Source organism: Saccoglossus kowalevskii, chromosome 1 (genome assembly GCF_978046115.1).
Source record: "Saccoglossus kowalevskii chromosome 1, keSacKowa6.1, whole genome shotgun sequence".
NCBI lineage: Eukaryota > Metazoa > Hemichordata > Enteropneusta > Harrimaniidae > Saccoglossus > Saccoglossus kowalevskii.
In genome coordinates, this window is record NC_140641.1 from 45,927,152 (window position 1) to 45,946,857 (window position 19,706).

Consider the following 19,706-nt stretch of genomic DNA (forward strand, 5'->3'; position numbering starts at 1 on the left):
CCAGATTGAGGTACATGACAGTGTCTTGTGAGAGTTACTAGATTGAGGTTCATGACTGTGTCTTGTGAGAGTTACCAGATTGAGGTAAATGACAGTGTCCTGTGAGAGTTACCAGATTGAAGTCCATGACAGTGTCCTGTGAGAGTTACTAGATTTAAGTCCATGACAGTATCCTGTGAGAGTTACCAGATTGAGGTTCATGACAGTGTCTTGTGAGAGTTACCAGATTGAGGTACATGACAGTGTCATGTGAGAGTTACCAGATTGAGGTACATGACAGTGTTTTGTGAGAGTTACCAGATTGAGGTACATGACAGTGTCATGTGAGAGTTACCAGATTGAGGTACATGACAGTGTTTTGTGAGAGTTACCAGATTGAGGTTCATGATAGTGTCTTGTGTGAGTTACCAGATTGAGGTACATGACAGTGTCTTGTGAGAGTTACCAGATTGAGGTTCATGTCAGTGTCTTGTGAGAGTTACCAGATTGAAGTCCATGACAGTGTCCTGTGAGAGTTACTAGATTGAAGTCTATGGCAGTATCCTGTGAAAGTAACCAGATTGAGGTTCGTGACAGTGTCTTGTCAGAGTTACAAGATTGAGGTACATTACAGTGTCATGTGAGAGTTACCAGATTGAAGTCCATGAAAGTGTCCTGTGAGAGTTACTAGATTGAAGTCCATGACAGTATCCTGTGAGAGTTACCAGATTGAGGTTCATGACAGTGTCTTGTGAGAGTTACCAGATTGAGGTACATGACAGTGTCTTGTGAGAGTTACCAGATTGAGGTTCATGACGTGTCTTGTGAGAGTTACCAGATTGAAGTCCATGACAGTGTCCTGTGAGAGTTACTAGATTGAAGTCCATGGCAGTATCCTGTGAAAGTAACCAGATTGAGGTTCATGACAGTGTCTTGTGAGAGTTACCAGATTGAGGACCATGACAGTGTCTTGTCAGAGCTACCAGATTCAGGTTCATGACAGTGTATTGTGAGAGTTACCAGATTGAAGTCCATGACAGTGTCCTGTGACAGTTACTAGATTGAAGTCCATGACTGTATCATGTGAGAGTTACCAGATTGATGTTCATGACAGTGTCTTGTGAGAGTTACGAGATTGAGGCACATGACAGTGTCATGTGAGAGTTACCAGATTGAGCTCCATGGCAGCGTCTTGTGAGGGCTTCCAGATTGAGGTACATGACAGTGTCTTGTGAGAGTTACCAGATTGAGGTTCATGACAGTGTCTTGTCAGAGTTACCAGATTGAGGTTCATGACAGTGTCTTGTGAGAGTTTCCAGATTGAGGTACATGACAGTATCCTTTGAGATTGAACCCCATGACAGTGTCCTGTGAGAGTTACTAGATTGAAGTCCATGTCAGAATCCTGTGAGAGTTACCAGATTGAGGTTCATGACAGTGTCTAGTGCGAGTTACCAGATTGAGGTACATGACAGTATCCTGTGAGAGTTACAAGATTGAGGTTCATGACAGTGTTCTGTGAGAGCTTCCAGAGTGAGGTACATGACTGTGTGTTGTGAAAGTTACCAGATTGAGGACCATGACAGTGTCTTGTGAGAGCTACCAGATTGAGGTTCATGACAGTGTCTTGTGAGAGTTACCAGAATGAAGTCTATGACAGTGTCCTGTGAGAGTTACTAGATTGAAGTCCATGACAGTATCATGTGAGAGTTACCAGATTGAGGTTCATGACAGTGTCTTGTAAGAGTTACAAGATTGAGGTACATGACAGTGTCATGTGAGAGTTACTAGATTGAGGTTCATGACAGTGTCTTGTGAGAGTTACAAGATTGAGGTACATTACAGTGTCATGTGAGAGTTACCAGATTGAAGTCCATGAAAGTGTCCTGTGAGAGTTACTAGATTGAAGTCCATGACAGTATCCTGTGAGAGTTACCAGATTGAAGTCCATGACAGTGTTTTGTGAGAGTTACCAGATTGACGTTCATGACAGTGTCTTGTGAGAGTTACTAGATTGAGGTACATGACAGTGTCCTGTGAGATTGAAGTCCATGACAGTGTCCTGTGAGAGTTACTAGATTGAAGTCTATGACAGAATCCTGTGAGTCACCAGATTGAGGTTCATGACAGTGTCTAGTGCGAGTTACCAGATTGAGGTACATGACAGTGTCCTGTGCGAGTTACCAGATTGAGGTTCATGACAGTGTCTTGTGAGAGTTTCCAGATTGAGTTACATGACAGTATCCTTTGAGAGTTACCAGATTGAAGTCCATGACAGTGTCCTGTGAAAGTTACCAGATTGAAGTCCATGACAGTGTCTTGTGAGAATTACCAGATTCAGGTACATGACAGTGTCCTGTGAGAGTTACCAGATTGAAGTCCATGACAGTATCATGTGAGAGTTACAAGATTGAGGTTCATGACAGTGTTCTGTGAGAGCTTCCGGATTGAGGTACATGACAGTGTGTTGTGAAAGTTACCAGATTGAGGACCATGACAGTGTCTTGTGAGAGCTACCAGATTGAGGTTCATGACAGTGTCTTGTGAGAGTTACCAGAATGAAGTCTATGACAGTGTCCAGTGAGAGTTACTAGATTGAAGTCCATGGCAGTATCATGTGAGTTACCAGATTGAGGTACATGACAGTGTTTTGTGAGAGTTACCAGATTGAGGTTCATGATAGTGTCTTGTGTGAGTTACCAGATTGAGGTACATGACAGTGTTTTGTGAGAGTTACCAGATTGAGGTTCATGACAGTGTCTTGTGAGAGATACAAGATTGAGGTACATGACAGTGTCATGTGAGAGTTACCAGATTGAGGTACATGACAGTGTTTTGTGAGAGTTACCAGATTGAGGTTCATGATAGTGTCTTGTGTGAGTTACCAGATTGAGGTACATGACAGTGTTTTGTGAGAGTTACCAGTTTGAGGTTCATGACAGTGTCTTGTGAGAGTTACAAGATTGAGGTACATTACAGTGTCATGTGAGAGTTACCAGATTGAAGTCCATGAAAGTGTCCTGTGAGAGTTTCCAGATTGAGGTACATGATAGTGTCTGTGTCTTGTGAGAGTTACTAGATTGAAGTCCATGACAGTATCATGTGAGAGATACAAGATTGAGGTTTATGACAGTGTCCTGTGAGAGCTTCCAGATTGAGGTACATGACAGTGTGTTGTGAAAGTTACCAGATTGAGGTTCATGACAGTGTCTTGTGAGAGTTACAAGATTGAGGTACATTACAGTGTCATGTGAGAGTTACCAGATTGAAGTCCATGAAAGTGTCCTGTGAGAGTTTCCAGATTGAGGTACATGATAGTGTCTGTGTCTTGTGAGAGTTACCAGATTGAAGTCCATGACAGTATCATGTGAGAGATACAAGATTGAGGTTTATGACAGTGTCCTGTGAGAGCTTCCAGATTGAGGTACATGACAGTGTGTTGTGAAAGTTACCAGATTGAGGTTCGTGACAGTGTCTTGTAAGAGTTACATGGTTGAGGTACATGACAGTGTCATGTGAGAGTTACCAGATTGAGGTTCATGACAGTGTCTTGTGAGAGTTACAAGATTGAGGTACATTACAGTGTCATGTGAGAGTTACCAGATTGAAGTCCATGAAAGTGTCCTGTGAGAGTTACCAGATTGAGGTTCATGACAGTGTCCTGTGAGAGTTACTAGATTGAAGTCCATGACAGTAGCATGTGAGAGATACAAGATTGAGGTTTATGACAGTGTCCTGTGAGAGCTTCCAAATTGAGGTACATGACAGTGTCCTGTGAGAGTTACTAGATTGAAGTCCATGACAGTATCATGTGAGAGTTACCAGATTGATGTTCATGACAGTGTCTTGTGAGAGTTACAAGATTGAGGTACATGACAGTGTCATGTGAGAGTTACCAGATTGAAGTCCATGACAGTGTCCTGTGAGAGTTACTAGATTGAAGTCCATGACAGTATCATGTGTGTGAGCATTACCAGATTGAGGTTCATGACAGTGTCTTGTAAGAGTTACCAGATTGAGGTACATGACAATGTCTTGTTAGAGTTACCAGATTGATGTTCATGACAGTGTCTTGTGAAAGTTACAAGATTGAGGTACATGACAGTGTCATGTGAGAGTTACCAGATTGAAGTCCATGACAGTGTCCTGTGAGAGTTACTAGATTGAAGTCCATGACTGTATCATGTGAGAGTTACCAGATTGAGGTTCATGACAGTGTCTTGTAAGAGTTACCAGATTGAGGTTCATGTCAGTGTCTTGTGCGAGTTACAAGATTGAGGTACATTACAGTGTCATGTGAGAACTACCAGATTGAAGTCCATGAAAGTGTCCTAAGAGAGTTACTTGATTGAAATCCATGACAGTATCCTGTGAGAGTTACCAGATTGAAGTCCATGACAGTGTTTTGTGAGAGTTACCAGATTGAGGTTCATGACAGTGTCTTGTGAGAGTTACTAGATTGAGGTACATGACAGTGTCCTGTGAGATTGAAGTCCATGACAGTGTCCTGTGAGAGTTACTAGATTGAAGTCTATGACAGAATCCTGTGAGAGTCACCAGATTGAGGTTCATGACAGTGTCTAGTGCGAGTTTCCAGATTGAGGTACATGACAGTGTCCTGTGAGAGTTACCAGATTGAGGTTCGTGACAGTGTCTTGTGAGAGTTTCCAGATTGAGGTACATGACAGTATCCTTTGAGAGTTACCAGATCAGAAGTCCATGACAGTGTCCTGTGAAAGTTACCAGATTGAAGTCCATGACAGTGTCTTGTGAGAGTTACCAGATTCAGGTACATGACAGTGTCCTGTGAGAGTTACCAGATTGAAGTCCATGACAGTATCATGTGAGAGTTACCAGATTGATGTTCATGACAGTGTCTTGTGAGAGTTACAAGATTGAGGCACATGACAGTGTCATGTGAGAGTTACCAGATTGAAGTCCATGACAGTGTCCTGTGAGAGTTACTAGATTGAAGTCCATGACAGTATCATGCGAGAGTTACCAGATTGAGGTTCATGACAGTGTCTTGTAAGAGTTACCAGATTGAGGTTAATGACAGTGTCTTGCGAGAGTTACCCGATTGAGGTTTGTGACAGTGTCCTGTGAGAGCTTCCAGATTGAGGTACATGACAGTGTCCTGTGAGAGTTACTAGATTGAAGTCCATGACAGTATCATGTGAGTGAGCATTACCAGATTGAGGTTCATGACAGTGTCTTGTAAGAATTACCAGATTGAGGTACATGACAATGTCTTGTTAGAGTTACCAGATTGATGTTCATGACAGTGTCTTGTGAAAGTTACAAGATTGAGGTACATGACAGTGTCATGTGAGAGTTACCAGATTGAAGTCCATGACAGTGTCCTGTGAGAGTTACTAGATTGAAGTCCATGACTGTATCATGTGAGAGTTACCAGATTGAGGTTCATGACAGTGTCTTGTAAGAGTTACCAGATTGAGGTTCATGTCAGTGTCTTGTGCGAGTTACAAGATTGAGGTACATTACAGTGTCATGTGAGAACTACCAGATTGAAGTCCATGAAAGTGTCCTAAGAGAGTTACTTGATTGAAATCCATGACAGTATCCTGTGAGAGTTACCAGATTGAAGTCCATGACAGTGTTTTGTGAGAGTTACCAGATTGAGGTTCATGACAGTGTCTTGTGAGAGTTACTAGATTGAGGTACATGACAGTGTCCTGTGAGATTGAAGTCCATGACAGTGTCCTGTGAGAGTTACTAGATTGAAGTCTATGACAGAATCCTGTGAGAGTCACCAGATTGAGGTTCATGACAGTGTCTAGTGCGAGTTTCCAGATTGAGGTACATGACAGTGTCCTGTGAGAGTTACCAGATTGAGGTTCATGACAGTGTCTTGTGAGAGTTTCCAGATTGAGGTACATGACAGTATCCTTTGAGAGTTACCAGATTGAAGTCCATGACAGTGTCCTGTGAAAGTTACCAGATTGAAGTCCATGACAGTGTCTTGTGAGAGTTACCAGATTCAGGTACATGACAGTGTCCTGTGAGAGTTACCAGATTGAAGTCCATGACAGTATCATGTGAGAGTTACAAGATTGAGGTTCATGACAGTGTTCTGTGAGAGTTTCCAGATTGAGGTACATGACAGTGTGTTGTGAAGGTTACCAGATTGAGGACCATGACAGTGTCTTGTGAGAGCTACCAGATTGAGGTTCATGACAGTGTCTTGTGAGAGTTACCAGAATGAAGTCTATGACAGTGTCCTGTGAGAGTTACTAGATTGAAGTCCATGGCAGTATCATGTGAGTTACCAGATTGAGGTTCATGACAGTGTCTTGTAAGAGTTACAAGATTGAGGTACATGACAGTGTCATGTGAGAGTTACCAGATTTAGGTACATGACAGTGTTTTGTGAGAGTTACCAGATTGAGGTTCATGATAGTGTCTTGTGTGAGTTACCAGATTGAGGTACATGACAGTGTTTTGTGAGAGTTACCAGATTGAGTTTCATGACAGTGTCTTGTGAGAGTTACAAGATTGAGGTACATTACAGTGTCATGTGAGAGTTACCAGATTGAGGTTCATGATAGTGTCTTGTGAGAGTTACCAGATTGAGGTACATGACAGTGTCTTGTGAGAGTTACCAGATTGAGGTTCATGACAGTGTCTTGTGAGAGTTACAAGATTGAGGTACATTACAGTGTCATGTGAGAGTTACCAGATTGAGGTTCATGATAGTGTCTTGTGAGAGTTACCAGATTGAAGTCCATGAAAGTGTCCTAAGAGAGTTACTTGATTGAAATCCATGACAGTATCATGTGAGAGTTACCAGATTGAAGTCTATGACAGTGTTTTGTGAGAGTTACCAGATTGAGGTTCATGACAGTGTCTTGTGAGAGTTACTAGATTGAGGTACATGACAGTGTCCTGTGAGATTGAAGTCTATGACAGTGTCCTGTGAGAGTTACTAGATTGAAGTCTATGACAGAATCCTGTGAGAGTCACCAGATTGAGGTTCATGACAGTGTCTAGTGCGAGTTTCCAGATTGAGGTACATGACAGTGTCCTGTGAGAGTTACCAGATTGAGGTTCATGACAGTATCTTGTGAGAGTTTCCAGATTGAGGTACATGACAGTATCTTTTGAGAGTTACCAGATTGAAGTCCATGACAGTGTCCTGTGAAAGTTACCAGATTGAAGTCCATGACAGTGTCTTGTGAGAGTTACCAGATTCAGGTACATGACAGTGTCCTGTGAGAGTTACCGGATTGAAGTCCATGACAGTATCATGTGAGAGTTACAAGATTGAGGTTCATGACAGTGTTCTGTGAGAGCTTCCAGATTGAAGTACATGACAGTGTGTTGTGAAAGTTACCAGATTGAGGACCATGACAGTGTCTTGTGAGAGCTACCAGATTGAGGTTCATGACAGTGTCTTGTGAGAGTTACCAGAATGAAGTCTATGACAGTGTCATGTGAGAGTTACTAGATTGAAGTCCATGATAGTGTCTTGTGTGAGTTACCAGATTGAGGTACATGACAGTGTTTTGTGAGAGTTACCAGATTGAGGTACATTACAGTGTCATGTGAGAGTTACTAGATTGAGGTTCATGACTGTGTCTTGTGAGAGTTACCAGATTGAGGTAAATGACAGTGTCCTGTGAGAGTTACCAGATTGAAGTCCATGACAGTGTCCTGTGAGAGTTACTAGATGTAAGTCCATGACAGTATCCTGTGAGAGTTACCAGATTGAGGTTCATGACAGTGTCTTGTGAGAGTTACCAGATTGAGGTACATGACAGTGTCATGTGAGAGTTACCAGATTGAGGTACATGACAGTGTTTTGTGAGAGTTACCAGATTGAGGTACATGACAGTGTCATGTGAGAGTTACCAGATTGAGGTACATGACAGTGTTTTGTGAGAGTTACCAGATTGAGGTTCATGATAGTGTCTTGTGTGAGTTACCAGATTGAGGTACATGACAGTGTCTTGTGAGAGTTACCAGATTGAGGTTCATGACAGTGTCTTGTGAGAGTTACCAGATTGAAGTCCATGACAGTGTCCTGTGAGAGTTACTAGATTGAAGTCTATGGCAGTATCCTGTGAAAGTAACCAGATTGAGGTTCGTGACAGTGTTTTGTCAGAGTTACAAGATTGAGGTACATTACAGTGTCATGTGAGAGTTACCAGATTGAAGTCCATGAAAGTGTCCTGTGAGAGTTACTAGATTGAAGTCCATGACAGTATCCTGTGAGAGTTACCAGATTGAGGTTCATGACAGTGTCTTGTGAGAGTTACCAGATTGAGGTACATGACAGTGTCTTGTGAGAGTTACCAGATTGAGGTTCATGACGTGTCTTGTGAGAGTTACCAGATTGAAGTCCATGACAGTGTCCTGTGAGAGTTACTAGATTGAAGTCCATGGCAGTATCCTGTGAAAGTAACCAGATTGAGGTTCATGACAGTGTCTTGTGAGAGTTACCAGATTGAGGACCATGACAGTGTCTTGTCAGAGCTACCAGATTCAGGTTCATGACAGTGTATTGTGAGAGTTACCAGATTGAAGTCCATGACAGTGTCCTGTGACAGTTACTAGATTGAAGTCCATGACTGTATCATGTGAGAGTTACCAGATTGATGTTCATGACAGTGTCTTGTGAGAGTTACGAGATTGAGGCACATGACAGTGTCATGTGAGAGTTACCAGATTGAGCTCCATGGCAGCGTCTTGTGAGGGCTTCCAGATTGAGGTACATGACAGTGTCTTGTGAGAGTTACCAGATTGAGGTTCATGACAGTGTCTTGTCAGAGTTACCAGATTGAGGTTCATGACAGTGTCTTGTGAGAGTTTCCAGATTGAGGTACATGACAGTATCCTTTGAGATTGAAGGCCATGACAGTGTCCTGTGAGAGTTACTAGATTGAAGTCCATGTCAGAATCCTGTGAGAGTTACCAGATTGAGGTTCATGACAGTGTCTAGTGCGAGTTACCAGATTGAGGTACATGACTGTGTGTTGTGAAAGTTACCAGATTGAGGACCATGACAGTGTCTTGTGAGAGCTACCAGATTGAGGTTCATGACAGTGTCTTGTGAGAGTTACCAGAATGAAGTCTATGACAGTGTCCTGTGAGAGTTACTAGATTGAAGTCCATGACAGTATCATGTGAGAGTTACCAGATTGAGGTTCATGACAGTGTCTTGTAAGAGTTACAAGATTGAGGTACATGACAGTGTCATGTGAGAGTTACTAGATTGAGGTTCATGACAGTGTCATGTGAGAGTTACCAGATTGAAGTCCATGAAAGTGTCCTGTGAGAGTTACTAGATTGAAGTCCATGACAGTATCCTGTGAGAGTTACCAGATTGAAGTCCATGACAGTGTTTTGTGAGAGTTACCAGATTGACGTTCATGACAGTGTCTTGTGAGAGTTACTAGATTGAGGTACATGACAGTGTCCTGTGAGATTGAAGTCCATGACAGTGTCCTGTGAGAGTTACTAGATTGAAGTCTATGACAGAATCCTGTGAGTCACCAGATTGAGGTTCATGACAGTGTCTAGTGCGAGTTACCAGATTGAGGTACATGACAGTGTCCTGTGCGAGTTACCAGATTGAGGTTCATGACAGTGTCTTGTGAGAGTTTCCAGATTGAGGTACATGACAGTATCCTTTGAGAGTTACCAGATTGAAGTCCATGACAGTGTCCTGTGAAAGTTACCAGATTGAAGTCCATGACAGTGTCTTGTGAGAATTACCAGATTCAGGTACATGACAGTGTCCTGTGAGAGTTACCAGATTGAAGTCCATGACAGTATCATGTGAGAGTTACAAGATTGAGGTTCATGACAGTGTTCTGTGAGAGCTTCCGGATTGAGGTACATGACAGTGTGTTGTGAAAGTTACCAGATTGAGGACCATGACAGTGTCTTGTGAGAGCTACCAGATTGAGGTTCATGACAGTGGCTTGTGAGAGTTACCAGAATGAAGTCTATGACAGTGTCCAGTGAGAGTTACTAGATTGAAGTCCATGGCAGTATCATGTGAGTTACCAGATTGAGGTACATGACAGTGTTTTGTGAGAGTTACCAGATTGAGGTTCATGATAGTGTCTTGTGTGAGTTACCAGATTGAGGTACATGACAGTGTTTTGTGAGAGTTACCAGTTTGAGGTTCATGGCAGTGTCTTGTGAGAGTTACAAGATTGAGGTACATTACAGTGTCATGTGAGAGTTACCAGATTGAAGTCCATGAAAGTGTCCTGTGAGAGTTTCCAGATTGAGGTACATGATAGTGTCTGTGTCTTGTGAGAGTTACTAGATTGAAGTCCATGACAGTATCGTGTGAGAGATACAAGATTGAGGTTTATGACAGTGTCCTGTGAGAGCTTCCAGATTGAGGTACATGACAGTGTGTTGTGAAAGTTACCAGATTGAGGTTCATGACAGTGTCTTGTGAGAGTTACAAGATTGAGGTACATTACAGTGTCATGTGAGAGTTACCAGATTGAAGTCCATGAAAGTGTCCTGTGAGAGTTTCCAGATTGAGGTACATGATAGTGTCTGTGTCTTGTGAGAGTTACCAGATTGAAGTCCATGACAGTATCATGTGAGAGATACAAGATTGAGGTTTATGACAGTGTCCTGTGAGAGCTTCCAGATTGAGGTACATGACAGTGTGTTGTGAAAGTTACCAGATTGAGGTTCGTGACAGTGTCTTGTAAGAGTTACATGGTTGAGGTACATGACAGTGTCATGTGAGAGTTACCAGATTGAGGTTCATGACAGTGTCTTGTGAGAGTTACAAGATTGAGGTACATTACAGTGTCATGTGAGAGTTACCAGATTGAAGTCCATGAAAGTGTCCTGTGAGAGTTACCAGATTGAGGTTCATGACAGTGTCCTGTTTTGAGTTACTAGATTGAAGTCCATGACAGTAGCATGTGAGAGATACAAGATTGAGGTTTATGACAGTGTCCTGTGAGAGCTTCCAAATTGAGGTACATGACAGTGTCCTGTGAGAGTTACTAGATTGAAGTCCATGACAGTATCATGTGAGAGTTACCAGATTGATGTTCATGACAGTGTCTTGTGAGAGTTACAAGATTGAGGTACATGACAGTGTCATGTGAGAGTTACCAGATTGAAGTCCATGACAGTGTCCTGTGAGAGTTACTAGATTGAAGTCCATGACAGTATCCTGTGACAGTTACCAGATTGAGGTTCATGACAGTGTCTTGTAAGAGTTACCAGATTGAGGTTAATGACAGTGTCTTGTGAGAGCTACCCGATTTAGGTACATGACAGTGTCTTGTGAGAGTTACCAGATTGAGGTTCATGACAGTGTCTTGTGAGAGTTACCAGATTGAGGTACATGACAGTGTCCTGTGAGAGTTACCAGATTGAAGTCCATGACAGTGTATTGTGAGAGTTACTAGATTTAAGTCCATGACAGTATCCTGTGAGAGTTACCAGATTGAAGTCCATGACGGAATCCTGTGAGAGTTACCAGATTGAGGTTCATGGCAGTGTCCTGTGAGAGTTACCAGATTGAGGTACATGACAGTGTCTTGTAAGAGTTACCAGATTGAGGTACATGACAGTGTCTTGTAAGAGTTACCAGATTGAGGTTAATGACAGTGTCTTGTGAGAGTTACCCGATTTAGGTACATGACAGTGTCTTGTGAGAGTTACCATATTGAGGTTCATGACAGTGTCTTGTGAGAGTTACCAGATTGAGGTACATGACAGTGTCCTGTGAGAGTTACCAGATTGAAGTCCATGACAGTGTCCTGTGAGAGTTACTAGATTTAAGTCCATGACAGTATCCTGTGAGAGTTACCAGATTGAGGTTCATGACAGTGTCCTGTGAGAGTTGCCAGATTGAGGTACATGACAGTGTCTTGTGAGAGTTACCAGATTGAGGTTCATGGCAGTGTCTTGTGAGAGTTACCAGATTGAGGTTCATGACAGTGTATTGTGAGAGTTACTAGATTGAAGTCCATGACAGTGTCCTGTGAGAGTTACCAGATTGAAGTTCATGACAGTGTGTTGTGAGAGTTACCAGATTGAGGTTCATGACTGTGTCTTGTGAGAGTTACCAGATTGAGGTTCATTACAATGTATTGTGAGAGTTGCCAGATTAAGGTACATGACAGTATCCTGTGAGAGTTACCAGATTGAGGTCCATGACAGTGTCTTGTGAGAGTTACCAGATTGAGGTTCATGACAGTGTCTTGTAAGAGTTACCAGATTGAGGTTAATGACAGTGTCTTGTGAGAGCTACCCGATTTAGGTACATGACAGTGTCTTGTGAGAGTTTCCAGATTGAGGTTCATGACTGTGTCTTGTGAGAGTTACCAGATTGAGGTAAATGACAGTGTCCTGTGAGAGTTACCAGATTGAAGTCGATGACAGTGTCCTGTGAGAGTTACTAGATTTAAGTCCATGACAGTATCCTGTGAGAGTTACCAGATTGAGGTTCATGACAGTGTCTTGTGAGAGTTACCAAATTGAGGTACATGACAGTGTCTTGTGAGAGTTACCAGATTGAGGTTCATGGCAGTGTCCTGTGAGAGTTACCAGATTGAGGTACATGACAGTGTCTTGTAAGAGTTACCAGATTGAGGTACATGACAGTGTCTTGTAAGAGTTACCAGATTGAGGTTAATGACAGTGTCTTGTGAGAGTTACCCGATTTAGGTACATGACAGTGTCTTGTGAGTGTTACCAGATTGAGGTTCATGACAGTGTCTTGTGAGAGTTACCAGATTGAGGTACATGACAGTGTCATGTGAGAGTTACCAGATTGAAGTCCATGACAGTGTCCTGTGAGAGTTACTAGATTAAGGTTCATTTCAATGTCTTGTGAGAGTTGCCAGATTGAGGTACATGACAGTATCTTGTGAGAGTTACCAGATTGAGGTTCATGACAGTGTCTTGTGAGAGTTACCAGATTGAGGTTCATGACAGTGTCTTGTAAGAGTTACCAGATTGAGGTTAATGACAGTGTCTTGTGAGAGTTACCCGATTTAGGTACATGACAGTGTCTTGTGAGAGTTACCAGATTGAGGTTCATGACAGTGTCTTGTGAGAGTTACCAGATTGAGGTACATGACAGTGTCCTGTGAGAGTTACCAGATTGAAGTCCATGACAGTGTCCTGTGAGAGTTACTAGATTTAATTCCATGACAGTATCCTGTGAGAGTTACCAGATTGAGGTTCATGACAGTGTCTTGTGAGAGTTACCAGATTGAGGTACATGACAGTGTCTTGTGAGAGTTACTAGATTGAAGTCCATGACAGTGTCTTGTGAGAGTTACCAGAATGAGGTACATGATAGTATCCTGTGAGAGTTACCAGATTGAGGTTCATTACAATGTCTTGTGAGAGTTACCAGATTGAGGTACATGACAGTCTTCTGTGAGAGTTACCAGATTGAGGTTCATGACAGTGTATTGTGAGAGTTACCAGATTGAGGTGCATGCCAGTGTCTTGTGAGAGTTACCAGATTAATGTTCATGACAGTGTCCTGTGAGAGTTACCAGATTGAGGTTCATGACTGTCCTGTGAGAGTTACTAGATGCAATGATCCCGGGACCCGTCGTAGGCGGCAGTATTTTCATTCGAGGTCAATTTTGGATCACCAGGTCATTCCTAAACGCGTAATTAGGAGTCGAGAATCAATTTTGGGTGCCAGAAATCATCCAAAGACGTTTATTTGAGTATAATTTGCACTGTCAAGACAAAGTTCAGGCTAATAAAATAAGATTGACGACGTTTTCCCATGAGAAAAAAGTGAATTATTTGTTGAAAAAAGCGGAGAAAAATTGATACGCAGAAATCGTGACGTTGACTCTACGCATGCAATGCAGCGTCATGGAAATTGTCTACAGTACACGTACACGCATATTTCGATGACGTGGTTATTTTGCCAGCCAGCCCAGGACGCTGTACAGACATTGTACGAAGGTAAGAGCCTTTGCCCTTTTCCACAAATTTTAATATATTCTTAACAATTGCTTTAGAGAAACTAATGACCAAAAATAAATATTGCATCGTATATAAATGATGACAGCGATTTACTAGGCCTATGGCCTGTGAACTCATATGATGTGTGTGCACGGTGCGACTAGTGACAATTACCTAACCTACCGGTCCTTCACGGCCACAGTTGTCGCGATGCATCTCAATAAAATAGCATCTAAAACCAATTAAGGCCGATATGTGTAAATACTTGTACATTAATAGTCTAGTCTATGCAACCAGCAATAATGACATGCAAGAATGGCATTGGCAAAATGATGACCTCGAATGTAGCCATGTCTAGGGGCATGGATATGATTTATAGTCTTTGCCCATTAATGTAATGTTATAGTGTATATGAAGTATGTGATCATGATTAATCTTCATTTGTGACCACACCATTGATTATTCGACATAGGCTACCACCCACTGTATAATATTGAGCAGAAAGTCATGCAAGAAATTTCATTTGATTCACCACATTGGCATGGCTGGCTGTATTCATTCTTACTTTTTCATGATCATTGTTTGGCTCACTACAAGTTTCTTGTGATTTTAGGCAAATTTTTGTCACATGCAAGAAACAGCAAGAGCTGCAATGTGTACATCAGGGGGCTTTTATCATGCTTGTGATGTTGCTAGTGTAGGTAAATGGCCACAGCAGGAAAGTACATAACTGTCATTTATTAGGCAGAAACTGATAGGGGCCAATTCTTTGTGCTCACTACATACACATGTACATCAGTGAAGGTTTTTCTGTTGCCAGCTGCCATTTTTGAAATGGTGCCACCGATCAACAGTTCATACCACTCACCTCAACCTTAAACAATGACATGTGTTGTCATTTGTTATTAATTTTATTTTTATGGAAATGAGTTACCTTTTTCTGAAATAAACAAAATTATCATCATGTAAAAAAAAAAATTGTTTAAAATGATTGTATTTGATATAGACTGAACATGTTGGGGAAAAAATAAATCTAAAATAATAAAATCCCTGTCTAACTACCCAATATTTTTTACTCTAATACTGGAAACTCCAAATTTGTTTTTCATTGGCCTCATAATGGTTTGAGATCTTTTTAACATGGTCCACATAAATAATGAGGGATGAACTGAGATTCTGTACAAACAGGTCCATGCATTTACATTCTATGTTTCTGGTTTGATGTTGACTCATTTACAGCCCTGTCATTGGTGATACAAGGAGTTTACTCCTTATAGCATGTGTGTTGGCTGTCTTATGCAAACCAACAATGCTGTTTTTGCACATGGTCAATTCACTCCGGTTATATGTCAGATGACACATTACCATTGCCATGCGATAAATTCATTACTTTTACCGGTTCTATCAGTCTGATGGAATTGATATCATCATTGATATTCCTATGAAGTACAATTACATTTCATATAGTCTCTTTGCACCTACTTTATTAGTCCCCGTTCGGACGAAGTCCGAAAACGGGGACTTATAATTCGGTCTCCGTCCGTCCGTGTGTCTGTGCGTCTGTGCGTCCGTCCGGAGTCATATCTCAGAATCCCTTGGACCGATTCCGTTCATTCTTTGCATGTGCCTAGTACTTTATGAGGGACATATGCATATGCAGTAGTTTAGCGATTCGATTCAAAATGGCTGACTGGCAGCCATCTTGTTTTTTGAAAATGTTGTATTTTGGACATGCTTTGTCAGTTGTCATTCAAACTTGGTACATAGATTATACATGTTAGGATACATGTCCATGACGATTTATTTCACAATTGGATCAAAGATGGTCAACTGGCAGGCATCTTGTTTTTGTTTTTTTATGCGGTATCTTGGACATGCTCTGTCAGTTTTCATTCAAATTTGGCACATACATGTACTTTATACATGTTAGGATGCATGTCCATGACAATTTGTTTCAAAATCTGGTCAAGGATGGCCGATTGACAGCCATCTGACTTTTTGGCCTTACTACTATATTTCCACAATTTATGTACCATTTTCATTCGTATTTGGCACATCATACATATCAGTGTGTTTCATAATCAGATCAAAGATGGCCGAATAACGGCTGTTTTTATTTTGGCCATATTACTATGACACGAAACACGTGTTTTGATGTAAATAAACAATCTGTTGTATTTGCCACTTGGAACTCAAGTTTCAAGGACACACTCGCGACAACCCCTCTGCTTTAATATGACGAGCACAAAGAGAACTTAACGGGGACTGTGTCATTTTCAATGACTTGTTCCTTATTCATTCTGAATGGACAGTTGCATGAACATACAATAGCCTAAAAGTAAGGGGGTATATTTGTACAACACCCTGTAACTTTGCATGATATGGGTCTATAATACTGTCTTGTAAACAGTTAACTACTGGTTTTGTACAGTTTATTGTTGCTGCACATATACTTATTGAAAACAACAAGATATAGTATTTTCTGCAATATGACTACTACCAAATTGGTCGGTGGTGATACCTATCATTTGGGTCTTCAGTCAATACTTATCTGCTTTTGCACCATGAGTCGTTCCATGCACATCATACCAGATTTAATCATGACACTCCGTTTACAACACTAATTTACCTCATTATAATGTAAATGTGCATAACCTGTGTTTTCATTTAGAGGATGCTTGAATGCACGGTAGTGCTTTCAGCATCCTCTCACTAGTTATTTACAATGTGCCTCAAGATTTAATTTATGGAAAGTCCAATCATTTCCAAAGCATTTCAACAATGTTCTTCCTATTGAACATTCTTCTACTCAACACCTTACTCAAATCATTCATTACCTTTATATAATCTTTACCACTTACTTGTCTTATTATTTTCTTCCAGGCGAGATAATTCAACCATCACCTGTATCTCCTATTGGTTCAACTTTTTACTTTATTCTTACTCAAATTTTTTTGTAAACTTGTTGTATATTGATGGTTAAGATAAAATATAAAAACTTTATTTTTTCCTTGTTCATTACGGACGTTTATTCTATTCACATTATTTGTACATGGTTGACTTCCAACTAGTCATGCTAAGTGATGTCTAATAGCAGCTGGCCAAATTACAATCGCGTGGTGGGTGGGTCACAGTCAAGTACAAATAAGCCATTCACTGCCAAAGAACAAATATAATCATTCTTTACGATCAAGTACTTTAACCTCCCCCTCTTGATTCAAAAGACATCACCTACTTCTTATAACACACAACACCATATTCACATAATTGTTCGTACACGTATACATTGTCACAGCAAAATCAATTACATAAATTTACCAACGGCTCCAGCAAATCATCTGCCCATATTAACTATAGCCTCTTTTGTAATCCCTCTAATACTTATATTTTGTGTTTCAATTACATAATGTTAGTCCAAAAATGTCAGCTTCTATTATTTGAACACAATCCTATTATCAAGGTCACGTTTGTATTGCGTTGGTCCAGCTAACTCTGGATTGAGTCAACTACAAATGTACTGTATATTTTATTGTTATGCTTCTAATAATATAGTCAATATGGTATTCTTTAATTGTAGTTGTTTCTAAGGATACTTTGATATTTTAAATCCGCACATCGATTTGTTTTTTCTTTTATTGACTTTTGACCGACTTTTGATCTTTTTTGTTTAAAAAAACACACTGGAAACTCAATATTTTAACATGTCATCAACCGCTGCTTAGCTGACTTCATTCAAACACGGTATTCAGAAAGACCAACTGATTTTTGTCATGTTTTCTTTTCGATTCTTGGTACAATAGAATAATGAATTACAAATCAGTCAGTCTAACTTTGGTGTGTGGCTAACAGTGTGACAATATAATGGTTGAAATGTGCAAATGAATAGCATTGTATTTATACCTTAGTAATTAGTTTCTCTAATCTCCTAATTAGTTTTGAATAAAAATCTGTCCATCTGAATCACTTTATTTGTGTAATGGTGTGTCAATTTTTGACTTTTCAACTGATAACTCAAGTACTAATCATCACAATTCAATGAAACTTAGTACAATGATAGTCTGTGACATTGTACAGACCTTATTAGTTTTAAAATGTGTGCATATTAATTACCTGCATTATAATTAGTCAGTTTTCAGCTTTTCCATCATTATCTCAAGTACTTATCATCTTATTTCAATGTCAGGAATAATGCACAGACTTAACACAGTTTTGGTTTGAAATCTATCCAAAATAATTGCTTAATTTGCATTATAACTATCAACTTCTCACCTATATCTCAAAATTATTTATTGCATTTTAAACAGACTTAGAATACAAGTGCCTGGGAACATTGCATTAGTTTTGGATTGAAATTTGAGCATACTAATTGCCAAATTTGCATAATGTGCACAACCATCACATTTCATTGAAATATGGATTCTCTGGGGTAATCCACACACATGATCAAAAATAAGAAACTTGCATATGGTTCCATGAGAATAATAAGTCTGAGTGTAATCAATGTCAACAACATTCATGCAAAATTTTCAAAGCAATCTAACAAGCGAGTGTGAAAAAAAATTATTTTTAACCATAAATTGCAAAAATAAATTTCCCAAAAATACATGTTTGGTTTACATGTGATGTCATGAAATGAACAAATCCGACAGAGGACCATCCTAGGTAGGTGTGGTATGAATAGCAAAGCAATCCAGCTGACTGTTTTGGACTGTTGTTTGAATGAAATAAGTTGATGTACTACGAACAGAGAACGACAGGTGTTATCAACCCATAAACCTTGCTGAGTCATCGTCGATGACAGCGGAGCTAAAATTATGCCAAATATCCTACAAAATTGACATGTGTGTTGTGGTACACGAGAAATAATTGCACAGTGCCTGGCACAATGAACTGCATTGTGTTAATATTTACAGATTGTTTTCATTAATTGTTATGCTATTCAATTCTTTCTTATACATGTTATCAATGAGTTCTTTATCAACGTTCTTTGATTATCTTTCCAGCATCTCGATTTGCCGCGTTACTCATACCAAGTTGTCCTGGAGCCATTCATGATTTGGCAAAAAATAAAGACTTAGCACAATTACTAAACAATTTTATTGATGAGAAAAGTGAGTATAATTCATATAGACAATGCAATAATATTGATAAAAAATGAATATATAATATATATTTAAATCTGAAATTGTACTGGACCTGATATTGGTGATATTACCAATGAATTACCAGAAAATACAAAGGTGCATAATGTAAACTGAACATTTATTTATTAATATTCTCTTAATCAGAGCCAATATGTGCAGTAGGATTTGGTGTTGGTGCTCTCTGTCCCGCAAAGAAAGATGACACACAGTTATGGAGTTTTTCTTCCTATTGTATCACAGCAGTAAGTATACATATTCACTATGTACATGAACACCAGAATTCAAGTCATTTATCGGCAAAGTCTGTCACAGATCTTCAGGGAATATGTGTTTCTTTGAGGAATACCAATGTTTATTCTAGAGATCAAGACATGTTAACTCGCAAAAATATGTTGAGGGTACAGGAATAAATTGCATCTCAAGAAATGTGTGAAAAATAACGTTGGATAATCCAATGAAATTCAGAGGGTCCTTACCATGCCTTTGATTTGAGAATAAAAGCTTGCATTGGTTGACACACAATATAAGTATCTCTAATTCATTACATAAATCCCAGACATGCATAATTACTGAAATACTGATAAGTGACCAAAAGTGGAACTGCTTGTATACCATATACTGCAGGGTGATGTG

At 40.0% G+C, this 19,706-nt stretch overlaps 1 protein-coding gene across 2 annotated transcripts in view; it reads left to right on the top strand.

Moving 5' to 3' along the window:
* Positions 1–19,706, top strand: part of LOC102809328 (glutamine amidotransferase-like class 1 domain-containing protein 1) — a 201,027-nt gene that overhangs the window by 109,819 nt on the left and 71,502 nt on the right. For both annotated transcript variants that reach the window (XM_085496448.1, XM_085496449.1), the window contains exons 4-5: positions 18,933–19,040; positions 19,218–19,315. In XM_085496448.1, the coding sequence (XP_085352574.1) occupies positions 18,933–19,040; positions 19,218–19,315 (206 nt within the window). The remainder of the gene's footprint in view (positions 1–18,932; positions 19,041–19,217; positions 19,316–19,706) is intronic.